Here is a 19,020-nt window from a genome sequence, read left to right as displayed (position 1 = left end):
CCCCTTAGGGACTGCCTTCTCAGTGGAATATTCTGCTTTTCCTCTGATAAATCGTTTAGAGAACACATAGCATTTGTTTCAAATGCCTGGTAGGTAGTCCTGTTAAGTATTACACGAGAGTAGAGCCCAAGGTTCTGCTTACATTCTTTTTCCTCTGAGAGTTTTGGACTGAAAGGTTTGGGGGAAGAATCGAAAAATCAGAATGTAGCAGATTATTTCCTTGATGGTGGGCTGTCATCTGATTCATTTGTGCATCCCGCCCACCCATGCTGTGCTGTAAAAAAGCTTGCACTTACAAATAAAACCAAGGGAACTCATAGCACCAACTTCGATATGGATGGGCCTGGATTTCTGGTGACACCTACCAGCTGTGTGACACTGGGTATTTCTGAAATGGACAGTGAGAAGTTCGTTAGGTTCTATTGATATAACAGGAGAAAATATACATGAAGTTGCTTAGCACAGTGCCTAGGCATAGAACACACTCAAAAAGTGTTAATGAACATTTATTATTATTATTATTATTATTTAGAGAGGTTAGTGTCTTGGAAAAGAGGGAAGAAGACCGTATAAAGGGGCACATGGGGAGAAACTGGGCCCCGAGGCAGCTCAGAACGGTAGGACCTCCTATTCCTGCCAGAGTTGGCCCCACAGGGAGTAGACTGGATGCTGAAGAAGGGCACATACATCCCTCCACCAAAAACAAAGCCTCCTTTCCTCAGGAAATTTGCTGGAAAATTGTTGAAATAAATATAGAAATCCATGATAACTACGGAAGTGAATGATGATCCCCAAAGCTGTACAATGCCCAACGTGCAGAACTGTACAGGGCAGCCCTGAACTGGACCCACCAGATGGCTCTATCCTGGTTTCAGTCTCTTACGTTGCTGCCATTTATTTTAGGTTTCCTGGTGGGCCCCTTTAAATTCTTTCTAGCTCAAGGCAGGGTACGCATATAAAGACATTATAAAACCTGTAGAAGAAGTTTGAAACACAAGCCATACCAAAAGGCAAAGAATTGGAACTGAAGGAAAGACTGGTCAGTCCCACCTTCTCTCCCACTTCTCGTCCACTATGTCTTCCTGTGAGAGCACAGTGTCTGTATATCAAGACAGACTGCAGATGAGCGTGGTCCCAAATGGGGCTAAATGCCTTGTAACTATCAATCAGGAGTAAATTAGCTCCTTCTTCGTGCAGGGGGCTAGCTAACATCTGAAACTCATTACCCCTAGAGGTTGGTTTGGTTTGCAGATACAAGCATGTTTAAGAAAGGTTGGTTTCAGGCAGGCTGCGTACTAGCAGTTAAAGTTACAACCCAGAGTCAGGCCCAGAAGGTGACGCCACCAGGTTCTGCTAAGTGTTCTGTTCCCTTATGACTCCTACTTTTTTCCTGCCGGCCCTCTACTGCTTGGCCGGACTTGGACCCTACATCCTGGGCTTCTGCCTGCCCCACCTGAAGGCCGCCTCACCAGGACAGGGACAGGACCGTGGCTGGTGGCTGACTGTGGGGTGCAGCAAGTCCTGGGGGCAAACGGAGCAGGCTTTGCCATGTGACATCGGGAGACAGTTCACAGGTTGGGGGGGGGGTCCTGCGGCTGTGGGTAGGCTGGGGCAGGTGGTGGGAGCAGCTGAGAGTTCCTGCAGGAGGTAATGGCCTCGGGCCCTATTAGGAGGGAATCTGTAGCCACGTGGAGCCGGAGACTAGAAAACAGGCCTTCCAGGGTGGACATCGGCACAGAGGAATTGAGAAAGGTTCCCAGGGTCTCAGAAGGGCCGCTGTCCTGGGGCCCCAGGTTAGAGCAAATCAAGATCCGGCCCTGCTGCACCCCACAGGTCATGCAGTAAAGACTTGGGCAGGGAGGACAGATTTCAGAACCTGCCAATTAGGGCAGGGCTGGGAAGCCAGGGCTTAATTCCAGAAACAAGGCCAAGCAGAGGTACTGAAATGTAGCACGTGACCAGAGGACTGGGTAATGTGCTCAGTAGGTTTTGGACAACTTTGCTTTAGACACCTCCCAACCAATCCCTGAGACAGATAAGGCAGAGGTGGTCCCCCCGGGGGTGGGGGGTGGTCACAGGCGATGAGCCTGAGCTGCAGGTATCTTTCTCCATGCTCCTCTGCCCCAGCCCACTCCCTTCTCTGACCCGATTTGGGGCCCCAGCAGGGGAGCTCTGACCCGCTCCTCACTCCTCTCTCTGCTGGATTAATGAGTCTTTTTTTTTTTTTTTTTTTTTCTTTAAGATTTTACTGATTTATCAGAGAGAGAGAGAGCACAAGCAGGGGGAGTGGAAGGCAGAGGGAGAAGCTGGCTCCCTGCTGAGCAAGGAGCCCGATGCGGGGCTCGATCCCAGGACTCTGGGATCATGACCTGAGCCAAAGGCAGATGCCCAACGACTGAGCCCCCAGGCGCCCCTGGACTAATGATTCTGGACACTGACTCTCGCTCAGCTCACCAGAGAGCTCAGGAGAAACACGCCAGGTCCCTTCCCTTGACAGTTGAGGTGAATCCACGTGCTGTGATGTGTCATTGAAGAGAAGCTGGGCATTTCTGGGAGCTTTTGCCTCCCCTGTTCCTATGAGTGTTACAGCATTCTCTTAGGTTGTCTCCCGCTGTTGCTCCCAGTTTTCACATCGTTAGTGACAGAGAAGACGGATTCTCCCAACGTCTTTCTCTTTTCATTTCCTCTGCCCCCCACGCCAAGCCCCACTCCCTCCATACCCCCTTACCCCAACCCGGGAACTGAACTCAGAACTCGGTCCCTTCCCTGCATCCTTCAGCATCACTTTGTCTTTCACGTACCATGTGCCATGTACATGCACTCTGTCCATTTTGAAATCGTGGGTTTGAACTTCTCTTACCTCCTCCACAATTTAGCACTTTGTTCTCTCAGTCATTGTTTCCCTAATAATTTGTTGGGGTTTCACAGGGCCTTGAGGGCCTTACATAATCGCTTCTACCGCAGACTCTGGGACCAGAATATATTTGCTAAATCAAGTTCCCCACTTCCATTCACTTACTTCCCAGGTAAGAACTTTATGCCTCCAACAAATACTTTTCTTCTTGTCTGAAGACCTCTTTTTACAGATTTTCGAATGCCTTAAGTCTTTTAAACCTCTGCACCTTATATAATTAAGGCTTTAAAGAGCTTATCTTCTCAACAAAACTTTGGCTTGAGCATGGCTAAAACAGTTACAGAATCAACTGGAAAGGGAAAAAAAAAAATCTTGATCTAACACTAAAGCCTTTCCATTCTGCAAGGTGAAATCCTTTGACCTAGATCTGTCCCTTAAAAGGCAAGTGACTGTAAGAAATTCTAAGATTTTCTTAGACTTTAAAGAGCATTGGTAAATATTGATATAAAAAGTCAGGTTCATTAGCCACTTTTATTTGATTTTCCTGAAAACCTGCCAGACAGAAAGTTCTCATTTTTATCCACCTTCATTGTTACCCCCAGAGCAGCTCTCTCCATGGCAACTGAAAACTTCTCTGGGTTGAAATAATCCTCTCCAGCTTCCAGTGCACAGTCAAGGAATTTTAAAAACAGAGGACTTTGTAACCACAAAATACTCTCCGAGATTTAAAAGGCCACGGAGCTCCAGATAAATAATCAGTTATCTTTCTTCTAACGGTAAGCACCACATTTAGAAACGTTTGTCTCATCTTCTGTCATTTTTTAAATGCTAACATAAGAATCTTAAACTCTCTCTCTCTCTTTTCTTAACTGTAAAAGTAATCCCAATATCTCTGTTACTACCCCCACAGTCACCATTAGCTCATCTCTGTGCCAAGATCTGACATGAGATGCTGTTAACATTTTGCATTCCTTGAGCAATCGGTTGAAGAGATTAATTTTTTTGCAGAAAGCTGATTGGCTCTCAAGTTGTCCTTCATGCCTTTAGGGACCATTGAGTATGTGGATTTATCATGGCTCTTGTGATCTTGAAACACTAGGGCTTTTCTGCTAGTTCGTCCTGGTAATAAACAAAAAACTAAAAAATGAGTGTTTTCTGGGCATGACTGTTTTCTTCTAGTGTCCTTCCTTAACTAAAACTGTCTCGTTCCATGTAATATGGGTAATTTCTTGAAATGTATTTTCTGTTTATTTTCATCTACTTACTTGAGCGATGAGGACCACCCAGCCCTGGGAGTTCTACTTTAGGATGGGATAAAAAGAGTATTTCCTGCCTGGGTCCTAGACTGGTACCACCTTGCAGGATGAACAGAGAAACTTCTTCTTCCTAATTCTGCTCCTCTAGTGAGTTTAGAGAGAGGCAACCCCACAAACTTCTTGGCTGTTCTATAGTTTGCAAAGTCCACAGCCCTGAGCGCAATCCCACAAACTTCTTGGCTGTTCTATAGTTTGCAAAGTCCACAGCCCTGAGCGTTGCCTGCTGTTTGTGGTTATAAATGACCTACAGACGCCCCGCTGTTCAGAACCCGCTTGCCATTGCAAATCAGCTTAGCCACCCCATTAATGAATCCTTTCAAACACGGTGCAGGCACAATAATTAAAGCCTTTCCTTTTCCCCTTTACTGCAGAAAGTCCTCTGATTACAAGCTGACACCGACAGCAAGCCACCCAACTCCATCGCACACCGACTGGAGGTAAAGGAAGGGTGGAAATGGGCTTCTGGACAAAGCTTCCAGTATTGGGGGTGCCGTTGTTCCTTGTCCTCGGCCTTGTTCCCGCTACTGAGATGGAAAGACCCTCCACCCAGGATAGCGGCGGCACCTGGAGCCCCGGCCACCTGATGGAAGTACTACGAGCTCTGTCTGCTGGTGACCCCCCACCCCTGAACCATTCGCGAAGCCTCATCGAAACCTTGCTGGAGAAAACTGGCTGCCCACGGAGGACAAACAGAATGCAAGGAGGCTGCAGTCTGGTTAGTGCAATAGGATATGGGATCAGGTACCAGGGCGGGTTCAAAAAACAGTGATGGCTTCTCGAGCCCTTTACTTCAGCGAAGCAAACTGGAAATGCAGTTCCCGCGGGGGCGGGGCGGTGCCGTGTAATACGCCCACCGCTAGGGTACCGCCAGTCACTCAGCGTCCTCCGTAGAGCAATTCCAAACAGGGAGAATTTTCAGTGACTAAAATGGCAATGTTTAGGGACGCCTTTCTGCAACCCTCCAGCATGTGGGGAGGTATCTAGTTGCAAGTGTGAACTTTCAGTTCTTTGTGTGTGTGTGTGTGTGTGTGGTTGCGGAGCACTTGTGCATCCCTGGTTAGATGCTGTTTGTTTTCGGGAGCAGAATGATAGTGATAGGATATTTGTCTAGCATTGAGTTTTTTTTAAGTACTTTATCCTGGTGTTTTCTAGTATGTTGCATGGTGGGTCGTTCATGAATTGGATAATCATCCTCTTTAAAATGACACATCTGAGGGGCGCCTGCGTGGCACCTTCCGTTAAGCCTCCGTTTCCTGGTTTCAGCTCAGGTTGCAATCTCAGAGTCATAGGATCGAGTCCCGCGTCAGGCTCTGCGCTGAGTGCGAATCTGCTTGAGGTTCTCTCTCCCTCTCCCTCTGTCCTTCCTGCTTGTGCTCTCTCTCTCTCTCTCTCTCAAATAAATAAATAAATCTTTGAAAAAGAATGACACATCTGGTCTGGGGGAGCTAAAATGAGGCCTGTGGCTGGTGGGCCCGACTCCCAGCTTTGCCCTGGTCTGCCCGGCGACTCTCAAACCCTGTCCACACCTCAGCATTGCCTGGGCAGCTTTCACCGAATACCACATTCCGGCTTCTTTCTCCCTCCATAGAAGAGATTTAACTTGCCTGGGATGGAATTTTTAAAAAAATCCTCCGCATGGGCGCCTGAGTGGCTCAGTTGGTTAAGCGACTGCCTTCGGCTCAGGTCATGATCCTGGAGTCCCTGGATCGAGTCCCGCATCGGGCTCCCTGCTCGGCAGGGAGTCTGCTTCTCCCTCTGACCGTCCCCCCTCTCGTGTGCTCTCTCTCTCTCTCTCATTCTCTCTGTCTCAAATAAATAAATAAAATCTTTAAAAAAATAAAAAATAAAAAATCCTCTGCAGACCGCTTTCATGTAAAATCCACATTAACATAAAGTCAGCATCTAACCTAAAATCAGAAAGTCTCCATGGGTGGGGAGGCATGGGGGGACTACCAGAGGCAGGAGCCCATATTGTCAGAGGAGAGCAAACAAGAACAAGCAAAAACACTATTCACCAACCCTTTCCTGATTCAGAGACTTTTTCAGAAATAAATAAATAAATAAATGAAGACATAAATAAATAAGCAAGCAAATAACTGCCTCCAGCAAAAAAGAAAAAAGAAAAAAGAAAAAAATTGGCAGACTTTCTCAATCATGCTTAGTTCTAGAGGAAACATTTCCTGGCCAAGTGTTTTGTTTTTTGTTTTTTTGTGGGGTTGTTTTTTTTTGTTTGTTTTTGTTTTTCATGACAGAAGGGTCTTACTAATAGAATTTTTTCTCTGCTCTGTGCAAACAATAAATAATTCGATAATTAGTGAAATTCCCAAAGGCTCCCAGAGAAAACATGTGTTATAATAGGCAACTCATCTGTAATGACATTAATTTATATATATAGCAACATAAGACTTCCCCATGGAACTAACTCGGAGTCATATCTTATTAATGTCCTCTGAGAATTCGCTTCAGGGAAATGTTCTCCTCTGATGACATCAAGTGCCTTATTAAGGCCGGTTGAATATTAGTCTAGCTAGGGCCAATGTAAACATGCAAAATTATTCTGTTTTTTTTTTGGGCGGGGGGCGAGGTTGTTTTGCACTTTTTTGTTTTCCGTGACATTATCAAGCATTTGGCCAATTTAGCTTCTGTTTGAGCTATTTCTTTTCCCAGGAAGTGAAACACTTGTCTTTAATAGCCCTCTTGTTGCTGCTATTTCTCAGTGGAAAAGACTGAGGTTAAAAAGAAGGGGGGGGGGCAAATTTCCACTTGACCTGCTCAGAGGGCTTCACTTCACCTGAGTCCCCCATAAGCGAGGATCCCACGAAATCTCTCCTTGTCATTCGTAAAAAAGCCAAGGAGAAACAGTGTCCTATTGGTTTGACAAACAACTGCATTCTGGCCCAAACCACAGCTCTTCTGCTGATTGTTAAATCTCTTATGTCTTTTTAGGGACCTTGTCCATTTAGAGGCAGGGTTTGTGTTAGAAATTCTGTGGTAAATAAACTCTTTTTTTTTTTTTTTTTTTAAAGGAAATTCTGTAGTAAAAAGAGGGCAAGGGGGTAAGTTCATATCCCTAAATGTCTGGGGAAAAAAGAGGGAAGTGGGTGTTTTAAATTCGTGGGGAGAAAAAGTGTTCCCAATTTTATTTCAGGTTTAGGTAAAAACTGAATGAGTGTGTGTGTGTGTGTGTGTGTGTGTGTGTTTAAATCAATCTGCAGTATCTGAAAGCACTGTGCATTTAAAAATTAATCCATTCAAGCTTTAGCCTTCGAAAATGGGTAGTCTTGGCCTTTTTTTCTTTTTTTAATAAGAAGGGTTAGAATGGAGTTTTAATGAATTTAATGAGGGATTAAGTAACTCTAAGAGAATAAATTCCACTTCAGTTATGGTGGGAACCATGACCCTACATGGGTTCCAGACGTGGTGAAGGGATAAGAACCCAGTGTCTGGGGTCAGCCAGCACTGGGCCCAAATCCTTGCTCTGGTACCTTCTAGTTGTTAGGACATGTTGAACCTCAGCTCCCTCATCCATAAGACCCCAGTGATAGTTCTCTCCTCAGGGAGCTGCGTGTGAGGACCACATGGCCATGTGTGAACAAGCTGGGGCACAACAGCTCAAGCTCTCTGTCCCCTCACATTTCCTGTACATCATGGACGTGACCAACCCCTTTTCCCAGGGACCCTGGGGCGGTGCTGCTGAGAAATGAGATATTCCTCAGCATCCCCCTCCAGCCCCATCCCCAGACTCCCTGCTCCTCACTCTCCCAGGGGCTTGGGGGTTTTTATCCAAGATCTCTAGAAGATTCTCAGACACCTTCAAGGTAGAGAACCACTGCTTTAAGGTCCTGCATTTAATTCAAACCCCCCCTTGTCATTTCTGTCACAGGATAAACAGGGGACAGCTCAAACTTTATCTTAACTTGTTGATCTAACAGGTTTTTCTTATCTTAGGAAGACTTATCTCTGTCAGTCGGAAATGCCACAGAATCTGCTATAGACCCACAAAAAGCCAGTGCCTGCCATTAGCCAACATCCTTCCAACTCTTGGTTTGGCAGGGAAAGGAAGAAACATAATTTCCTTCTTATAGTCAATTATAAAACCCCCCCCAAAAAAGACCTTATAAAAACCTAAGAACTTGAATAAGGCCAGTGGATTTGTCCATAACCCAAAAGCGAATTTAAACATCTTTGGATCTAAAATCTTTAAAGATTATCTACAAGGGTGACAGTTGCCCTATTAACGCAGAAGAAAGATTTCCTACTGTTTTTTGTCACTGGGGCTCTCCTAGCATTAGTGGTGAATGAAACTGAATGAGGCAGCTGGGGAAGGCGATCTAGGAATCCAGAATCTGTGCCCCCCCCAAAAAAATCTTATGCCTCCACCTGACAAGATTAAAGGGAAAATCGATGGATTATTCCTGAATGAGTCCCTTCTTCTTTAACAAAGAATCACTTCACCAGAGTTAACGCCTTGGATGGATCTCGATACCTAGGGGGTGGAAGTATTTGCCAAATTGTGCTAGACATCCTCTCCCAAACACAACCCAAGCCACTGCTAAAAGCTCTAGCCACTGAAACAAATCTAGTGATGATGAATTGGAAAGTCCAGTCCCCCACCCACCCACATAGTGCTTTCTGTCCTGTCAATGTCTGTTAGTTCTGATGTTCCTGACGGTAGACTTTCCTCAAGCCACTGCCTTCCATACAAAGGTAACTTCTTATGAGTCAAATATCATTAAAAGGCAGAAAGTTTTCAGCCCATGGTCATTGATTCCCAACTGAGCTTTATTCAAGCAAGCCTCAGAAAATTGAAGCAAGGTTTAGCTAACTTCTGTCCATTCAAGAGGAAAGAAGTCTCTCGTCCTTCAAAATGAGATGCTCAGCAACTATTTAAACATTTTCAGTCAGAAATCAATTTACCTTCCATGTTCTATGCTTTTCACAAAACGTTTCTTACCTTGTTTTCCGCTGCTCCAGGCCACATCCCTCCTATTCCAATCCTAGTGAGGTACATTGAAAAGGAACCACAAATGGAGAGGGGTCTCAGGCACCTCGGATGGGATGAAGGGTGGCCACGTTCTCTGCTGTGTGCTGTCAACCAAACCCTGGCCACATGTGCCTGGTCTGGTGACCTCGTGGAAGTCCCATTTCTTGTCTCACTGGCACTTTTTTCCGACCTACCCAGCCCTCCTCAAACAACCTGAACAGCACTTGACAGTTTGTCAGCAGGAACTCATTCAATCTTCTCATTGTACGATGTTCTCATTGATTTATATTCGAGCCTTACCCATTCCTTGGTCTCCTTTTTTTTTTTTAATTTTATTTATTTGAGAGAGAGAATGAGCACAAGCAGGGGAAGGAGCAGAGGGAGAGGGAGAAGCAGGCTCCCCAGTGAGCAAGGAACCTGATATGGAGCTTGATCCCAGGACCCTGGGATCATGACCTGAGCTGAAGGCAGACACTCAACCGACTGAGCCACCCAGGTGCCCCCAATCCCTTGGTCTCCTAATTGATCTCTTTTCCTATCAAACAGGAGGGAGAGAAAATTACTGGTTGAAGGGGCTGCACATTAAGTACATCGGTGGGTCTATAGCTTACGTTCTTCGTGGCACAAAACAAAGGAATAAGAGAATAAAACCTATCATTTGCAGAGGAGGAATTAAGATTGGGCAAGCACTATTAGCTTTGTGACCTTAGGTACATTACTTACCCTTTCTTTGACTTGGTTTTCACATATGCTATAGATATACCTTCCTTATAGAAGGAAGACATAACTCATGCTGGATTCTGTGCATTATCCTTGCATACTGCACAGAAATGTACCCATTATTCACTATGCATTAAATAATTGGGTTATTGGTATTCTTAGTGCTTAACAGTACGCAGAAATATTTGGTGGGTTATCAAATAAGCTGAGGACATTTTGTTTTTCCATTTAAAATAATGGAATAATATTCTTACCATCAAAAAATTCATTATCTGACTTTTTTTCCAGAACCAATTAGATTTGTTTTTTTTAGAAGATTTTATCTATTTATTTGACAGAGAGAGAGCACAAGCTGGGGGGAGAGGCAGAGGGAGAGGGAGAAGCAGACTCCCCGCTTAGAGGGATCCTGATAGGGGGCTGGATCCCAGGACCCTGGGATCATGATCTGAGCTGAAGGCAGACGCTTAACTGACTGAGCCACCCAGGCATCCCACAAATTAGATTTATGTACTGAGGAATGCTTGAATACCTAAGGTGCTTAGCACTGTCCTGGGCACATGGCTTCCAATAAAGGATAGCTGATATTACCAATAGTTTGGTTTCAGGAGGTTATATGTTATTACAAAGAATGGCTTGATTACACTTTTGTTTCAACTGATTCACCTCCTTGAGTCTTGGCATCAGTCCTGCCAACAGCTACCAACCCATGAACTTTTCTTGTGGGCTAACCAAGAAACAGAAAAGGGCTGGGTTGGTTTTGGTGGTGGAGCTTAATAGTCACGTTGAGTTGGTCTTGTTGGGAAGCCTGTTTGCTGAGTTCTTATCCCAGTGCAGTTGAGTTGGGGAGAGAACGGAATCTGTATGGCTTGTGAAGAATGTGATGAATGCTTTGCTTTAGAGACAGATGACATGTTTCTTCCTGACTCAGACGGTACGGCCCAGATGTTAGTCAGTGGGACGCACAGCACATGGAATTAGGACGCCTGAAGCTTCCACCTCAGAGAATAGATTAAAAGATATTCTAGTAAATTGTCCCGCAGTGGGAAAAAAATCCCTTTGGGGGGCTCGGGACAGGCATCCCTCCATGCCTTCACTCTGAGGCTGAGGCTGTGCAGTGGGCTGCTTCTGGGATCCTAGGAGAATTCTTAGGAGCACCTCACTGTCTTTGAAGCAAGGCAGCTCCTGTCTTGTCAGAAGAGCTTCCGTTCCACAGCCCTGTGTGTATCTTTTTTCTCATTGTCCCATCACGTTACCCAAAACACCTTCTGCCACGTAAACTTCCCAGATGAGCCGAGCCAGGCGTCGGGGCCGTGGGTGTGAAACAAAGAAAGCATCGTGGAGGTATTTTTAGCAATTATCTTAGGTAGGGTAAAGGCAAGGCAGATGGCGTTCATTCATTCCATTTCACGCCTCAGAAGTGCTAGGCATTGTGCTCGATGCCAAGGATAGAACTGCGCACAGACAAAACTTGATCCTAATGGACCACTTGTTCTCAAGGGAAGAGAGAAAATAAACATGGAGAGCAAGCAATTTTAGAATACTAGTGCCACGAAGAAAATAAACCTGCCTTATGCCGGAGCTGCCCCTAGCCCCTTGTGACTGTTGGGCACTTGATACGTGGCTCGTCTGAACTGAGACACACTGGGAAGTGCAAAGTACACACCAGATTTTGAAGACTTAGCCTGACAAAAAGAATGTCAAATAGCTCCTAAATAATTTTTAAAAATTTTGATGACATATCAAAGTGATCCTATCTTGCATATATGTTTCAATAAGGTACATTATTAGATAAGTTATTAAAATTAATTTCACTTTCTAAAATGTGGCTCCTGGAAAATTTAAAGTGATGTGTGGCTTATCTCTGTGGCTGGGGTCCTGTTTCCATTAAACAGCGCCATACTGGAGAACATGGGGCAGGGGTTGGGACGTCCGACTTTGGATAGGGTGTTTGGGAAGGCATCCCCGAGGGGGTGTCACTTTAAGCTAGATCTGAGAAATGAGGGGAAAGAAGACCTGAAAGGTGGTGGGAAGGAGCTTGGTGGGACTGATGGAAAATCACAGGGGCAGAAAGTTAAAGAGAGGCGGGGAGAGGCTAAGGTAAGGTAAGGGAGGGGGTAGTCAAGAACCAGACCACTGAGAAAATTGTGTAGAGCTTGGATTTCATTCTAAATGCAATGGGGCATTCCTTTAAAAAGCCAAAGAGTCTACTGGTTTTACTCCAGGCAGCAAATGGACAACTGGAGCTAGAAGGACTATTCTCAGGGAATAAGGGCTCCGCAGGAGGGCATCACTGATGTATAAAAGTCCAACCTGAACTCTCTTATTAGAAGCTGACTACTGGGGCTGCCCGCATTCCCCTGGTATTCATAAAATAATAAGCAGGGGAGGACCGGTGGTCGTTAGTGTTCTAGGACTATTTGCTAAGCTTTGTTTCTCCTTGTGTGTTATTTTGTGTTTTTGGAACAGTGCTTTGAACCAGATGCCCTGTTACTAATAGCTGGAGGAGATTTTGAGGAGCAGCTCCGAGAGGAAGTGGTCCAGAGGGTTTCTCTTCTCCTCCTCTATTACATTATTCATCAGGAAGAGATCTGTTCTTCCAAGCTCAACATGAGTAATAAAGAGTATAAATTTTACCTACACAGCCTCCTCAGCCTCAGGCAGGACGAAAACTCCTATTTCCTTTCACAGAACGAGACAGAAGACATCTTGACACTCACCAGGCTGTACTTTGACACTTCTAGAAGCCAGGTAAGAAGGCCCAAGGTGCCAACTGGCTGTGCTGCTAAGATACAGTCTCCGAGCCTTGTTCCCTGTCACTTATTTATCCCTAGGACAGCCAAGGACTTTTAAGAGAGGTATTTGTGAGTTTTAGTTATGGGATGTTAAGTGATGTCATTTAAAACTCTGAGTATAAAAGGGGGAGATGGGATGACTAATTATTGTAAAATGAGTTCCAGCCAGAAGGTGGGTGGGTGGGTGGGCAGGAAAGCCAGTTGATGGGGCAACTCTCTTCTCCTGAACATGAAAGTGAGTGAGTCACAGCTCCTGGTCAGTCTCCAAGGACTGACCCACATAGGGGAGGGCATCGTGCCTGTTTGCCTTGCCGTCTGGCCAGAGAAAAAGAAGGCGGGACCATTTGAGAGCGAGGAATTTATCATTAGTTACTCCACCGGAGAAACAGCTTGCAAAAAGCATTATTCATGACCGTCAGCACGGACAATATCCCTTCTGCAGCTTTTGATTCGTGCTGCTTCAGTTCAAGGGGTCTCTGGAAGTGGTTTTCTCTCCTCAGGGCTCCCACTGTGAGGAACCAGGCGTCTGGTCTCTTCTGGCCTTCCTTACTGTTCCAGCAAAAGCTAGCCTTTCAATTACCTTTATTAACTTTGCAGTGGGAAGTCTGAGCAGATAAAGTGCTCTGAACATTAAAAAAAGAAGTTTTTTAAGCCACATTTTCTTAAAGAATCGAGCAGCCACCCATGCATTTTGAAGAGTGTTGTGAGTCATTTTTTTTTCTCTTGAATTTTTCATTGACATGTGTCTCTGAGCTGCTGTAACAAAAATACCATAGACTGAGTGGCTTCTACACAATAGAAATTTCTTCCTCACAGTTCTGGAGTCGGGTGAGAGCCCCCCCATCCTGGTTTACAAGAGACTATCTCCCCACATGGTAGAAGGGATAGAGGAGTGCTCTGGGATCTCTCTTATAAGGGCACCAATCACATTCATGACAGCTTCACCCTCATGACCCAATCACCTCCCAAAGGCCCCACCTCGTAATACCATCACAGTAGGTGGTAGGATTTCAACGTATCAGTTTGGATGGGGGGACACAAACATTCAGTCTATAGTGATGTGTATAGGTGTATTTGATTTTTGACCTCAATTCTGGCTCCTGGGAGCCCCGAGGTATCTGTGCGATCATGCTGTGGCCTAATGACCGGCAAACACATCCTCCAATTTGCCGTAAAAGCATTTAATTTCTCTCGTGATTGGCACACAGATGGAAAGACTGTTTCCGAAGGACTGTGTGGGCATCACTCTGGTAACTCTCATCTCATGAATCTCAAAATAGGGCCATATTTTTGTTTCCACTTCCAATTGAGAAAATGGGTTCCTTTCTAGAATTCAGTTTCTGCTTAAATAAGGAAAGAGGCCCACATATAATTTCTTCGGTGCAACATCTATATGATACAAGATTGGTTCAAATTAGCCACTAGGATTTTAGTCATCCCATCTGTTACTGCCTTTTGATGCAGATTAAGTGGGAATGAGAACCCAGCACTCAAAAGCAGATGGTGTGTATATGTTCAACGCAGATTTCTGGTTATCCAACACATACTGCAAATACCTGGGCTTCCAAGTGTACGTGAGATTAAACATTCCTAGAGCAGAATAAAATAATTCAATATTATGGGTAGGCCTACTTTCTCCATCTATTCATTCAAGAAGAATTAAGAGCTCTTGTTGGGTTGTAACCCTTGCTAGGCCTTAGACCAGTTGTCTCCTGGAGGATGGCACCGTCATCCTTTAGCCCATTTATTTGGGCTAGAATTCCCTTAGGAATCCTTAGTCAGTCAATCCAGACTTTTACAGGAGGCCAGTTGGCCTCTCACTGGAGGATGCTGCTCTTTCCGACTAGAGAGTGTGAGGTCAGAGAAGGTGCTGGTAGACCAGGCCCACCACCACCAGCATCTCTAGGTCTTGGTCTGCACAGGATTCAGCTTCCATAGGTGAAGCCACTAAGAACTGCTCCAGGTAGGCCTTCACCAGCTCAACAGAAACAGCTCTACGCCAGAGTACCCTAATCCAGCCACCCTCCCTGTCGGTGCAGAATGTACATATCCCTCCATTCCTTCATTTTCTTTTGTCCAACTATTGTTTAGCTCCTTGACTCAATCTCTTGCTCCCAGCACTCTCTGCTCTTTCCACTGTTGGCTATTACCATGATAAATAAACAGGGATCGGTATAGACTTCTCCACTAACCCTGACTCTTATATGGAGGAATAGTGGATGGTATTACTGTCCTACAGGTGATAAACCCAGAAACCTGAGCCATTTTTAACTCTTCAGACTCCTTCACATTTTCTTCCAAGTCCTTTGTAATATTCCTCAAATATATCCACTTCTTTCCATCTCTAGTGCTACCATCTGAGGTCAAGAAATACCTTGGGTTAATCAATACCTTCTTTTATTTTTTTTATCTTTAATAATTATTTTTTTATGATTTTATTTATTTTTCTTTTTTTTATTATGTTAGTCACCATACATTACATCATTAGTTTTTGATGTAGTGTTCCATGATTCATTGTTTGCATATAACACCCAGTGCTCCATGCAGAACACACCTTCTTTAATCAATAACTTCTTAACTACACTCCTGCTTTTAAATTCTAGCCCTGGCAGTTTATTCACTACTTTGCCACCAGAGCGATATATTTCTATAACATACCTTATTGTATTATCCTTTTGTTTATAACATCAATGGCTCCTCTGGAGCCTTTAGGGGGAAAGTTTTCATGACACTGAGTATAAGCCTCTTGCCACCTTCTCCAGCCTACTGTCTGTCAGATGCACAACTAGACACTAGGTCCAACAATAGTAATACTAAGATTAGCTAACTGTGTCTTATGTACCAGCTACTATATTAAGAATTTTTCATGCATTAGCTCATCTAATCTTAATAACCTTTGTGGTGGGCAGCATTGTCCTTTTTTACCGATAAAGAACATGAAGGTTAACAAAGTTAATCATTTTGCCCAAGGTCACTCAGTTACAAATCCAGAGATAATATTAAAGCCTTATCTGTCTATCCCAAGCACTATGCCACGGAACTCACTTTGATGATATGAAAGTCCAATAACCCCTCATCCTGTGTTTCCTTTTATTTCTATATACAAGAGGAAGAGTATTTAAAAAGCACAAGCTATGGAGTCAGATCTGAGTGCGCACTGGGTGCACACTCTGTTATTGGCCTGGTGATCTGTGTAAAGAGTATCCACTGCACAGAGCTCTGGGAGAATGAAGAGAGAGCATAATATAATGGACTTAGCATAGTGTCTGTCACATAATACGCACTCAATTCACTTTAAATGAGTGAATGGATATACTAGTGGAATGCAAAGCAAGATTCTTGCCTTTCAGATGCTCATAATTTAATTGAAGAAAATTGATGTGCACATGGAAAAGATCCTATGTCTGATGGGAGTTCAAAGAACACAGACTGTGCTAGCTTTGATTTGCACTCAGCACACATAGAACTTGAGACTAAAGGCGGGGTGAAAAGAGAAGTTTTCTGTGATGACACAATGCACCAGAGCCAATGTGAAGTCAAGGTCGGGAATATAGATTTGGAAGTCATTACACTGCAGGCTCTTCTTGAAGCTGGAGAGAAACAATTCACCAACTGGAAGGTCGTGAACAGTAAGAGCAAGGGATCTTCTTGGAGAAAACACATCTCTGAGGGAGTAATGAGAAAGGTTGGGTAAATAAGGACCAATAGGATGGGAGTTAGAAAATCCAGTGTCAGGGCGAATAAAAGAAACAAGAATTTTCCAAACAGAATTCTGAAACTAGAGAATGACGGTATTCATGTTCCTACAAACAATTCAGACCTCTTTAAGATAAAGAACTATTTCTTGTTTTTTGGGGAAATCCTAGAGATATTTTAATCAAAATGACTTTAGAGGTTCAAACTTTTCTTTTGACTCTGTATCTGATTTCAGTGTATGGGAACCAAAATGCTGCAGGAAAAATCTGGAATAGTGAGCAGTGACGGTGCTGATGAAAATACACTTCCTCAGCTGGCGGCGACAATCATCGCTTTGTCCCTCCAAGGTGTTTGTCTGGGGCAAAGGAATTTGCCTTCCCCAGACTATTTTACGGAATATATTTTCAGTTTTTTGAATAGTTCAAATACTCTCCATCTCTCGGGTAAGGATGCTTTTCATGAATTTAACTCCCAAGTCATACCTACTAAATGAATTGTGCCCAAAAGAAAGACTGATGCTTTTTGATGACTAAATTTGTTCGGGTATGTTCTAAACACCATTTTATCTTACCATGTAGTAAGACAGCTCAGACTTTTCAAGGCAAACATGCTATTGTTTCTATGTGGTGATGAGGCAAAAATAGGGACTTGGATCATTTGATAGTGGTATTGTGGATTTAGAGCCAAGGGAGAGATTTTTATGACCTGCTCTAAGTACTAATGAACACTTTTCGACTTAGTACATAGCCCTGAGCCAGGGGTCACAAAATATTGCATAAGAATGATGGAATAGTATGCCAAATGGTGCAAGAACCTTGGTAGTGTTTGCTTGTAACTATAACAATAAACTATTTAATTTTATTTATTTTTATTTTTTTTATTTTTTAAAGATTATTTATTTATTTATTTGAGAGAGAGAGAATGAGAGAGAGCACATGAGAGGGGGGAGGGTCAGAGGGAGAAGCAGACTCCCTGCCGAGCAGGGAGCCTGATGCAGGACTCGATCCCGGGACTCCAGGATCGTGACCTGAGCCGAAGGCAGTCGCTTAACGAACTGAGCCACCCAGGCGCCCAAAACTATTTAATTTTAAATAAAAGTCATGTGACCTATCCTTTCTGGCTACATTCATGACTGCCAGCTTTTTGGAACTGCAAGGTAAAATGGGATGCTGGGAATGGAATCAGAATGTTTGTTTTGCACATTTCTTTGTCCTTGACAAGACATTAAAAATGAAATGAATTTTAATTTTTTGGTAAGATTTATTTATTTATTTTAGAAAGAGAGAGAGAGTGAGTGGGGGGAGGGGCAGAGGGAGAGAGAGAATGTCAAGGAGACCCTCTGCTGAATGTGGAGCCTGACTCGGGGCTTGATCCCACAATCCATGAGATCATGACCAACTGAGCCACCCAGGTGCCCCGGAAATGACATTTTTATTTTTTTTATTTATTTTTTTTAAAGATTTTATTTATTTATTTATTAGAGAGCGAGTGAGAGAGAAACAGCATGAGAGAGGAGAGGGTCAGAGGGAGAAGCAGGCTCCCCGCTGAGCCGGGAGCCCGATGTAGGACTCGATCCCAGGACCCTGGGATCATGACCTGAGCCGAAGGCAGTCGCTTAACCAACTGAGCCACCCAGGTGCCCAGGAAATGACATTTTTAAAATCTGTATCAAATTTGTACACCAAGGGCTCCTGGAGTGTCGCATAAGAGCTGGTGCTGCTCCCGACACACTTCCTCTTGCGAAGTCACAACCTAAAGGGAGATGTGAATTTACCAAGGGACCAACAACACTCGTGATCTGGATAAACCCCCCAAGTCTGAAGGGATTGAGAGCTGTAGCCATACAATTCAGTGCTGAACTTTCCCTGGACCTATTTGCCCGACAATTTGAATGACAGATGTGGTTTTCTACAGTTCACTTGCATTTTCTGTTAGAAGTCGAAATATAATTAAATCATGTTGCCTAGCTGTCGTGCATAGGAAATAAGCCAGGGAAAGTCATGTTAGACAGAGAATCATTTTGAGGTGGGAAACAGGAGTTGGGAAATTTTAGCAGTGCAGTTCCTGTTGCAACTGGAGGAGGGCAAGTGATTCCATTTTTCAAATGATATAAAAATTGGAAGGCTTTTGAAGGCTCGACCACTTGAAGGCTCGACCACTCTATGAAATAGGAGGCGATCAGACCACAATACAGAAGACAGAGGCAAGCTGTGTAGATATTGATCATTGTGCACCTTGGTTAAAAAATCCAAATAACTACCCATGAGAGATCTGCAGTATCACCTACTTGAGCAAAAACCAGCCACTTTACACTTTGAGCACTCAAGAGTTCTATTTCAGCGTGCCATTCCATCTCAGCGCCATTAGGCGTTTTAGAAGCCATGAGGCATTTTTTTCTCTTATAGCTGCCCCTGAGCTAGGGCGCTGCAGCAACTGATTGTATCTTGGGTGGAAAGAAAGTATTCTAGTTTTACATGGTTTTTTTTTTTTTTTCCATTTAAAATCCAGCATAGTGAACATGCAGTGTTATATTAGTTTCAGGTGTGCGATACAGTGATTCAATTCTATACATTACTCAGGGCTCATCATGATAAATGTATTCTTTATCCCCATCATCAATTTCACCCATCCACCCACCCCCCTCCCCTCTGGTAACCA

General features: G+C 44.1%; 1 protein-coding gene across 1 annotated transcript in view; it reads left to right on the top strand.

Annotated features, from left to right (window-relative positions):
• The first annotated feature begins 4,003 nt into the window (after nt 1–4,003).
• SLC39A12 (solute carrier family 39 member 12) overlaps nt 4,004–19,020 on the top strand; it is a 69,996-nt gene continuing 54,979 nt past the window's right edge. The window contains exons 1-4 of the mRNA XM_035021530.1: nt 4,004–4,075; nt 4,542–4,885; nt 12,341–12,622; nt 16,598–16,805. Coding sequence (XP_034877421.1) covers nt 4,625–4,885; nt 12,341–12,622; nt 16,598–16,805 — 751 coding nt within the window. The 5' untranslated portion in view covers nt 4,004–4,075; nt 4,542–4,624. The remainder of the gene's footprint in view (nt 4,076–4,541; nt 4,886–12,340; nt 12,623–16,597; nt 16,806–19,020) is intronic.

Source organism: Mirounga leonina, unplaced genomic scaffold (assembly GCF_011800145.1).
Source record: "Mirounga leonina isolate KUSES-001 unplaced genomic scaffold, KU_Mleo_1.0 Mir_175, whole genome shotgun sequence".
NCBI lineage: Eukaryota > Metazoa > Chordata > Mammalia > Carnivora > Phocidae > Mirounga > Mirounga leonina.
This window is presented reverse-complemented; position numbering and strand designations above follow the sequence as displayed.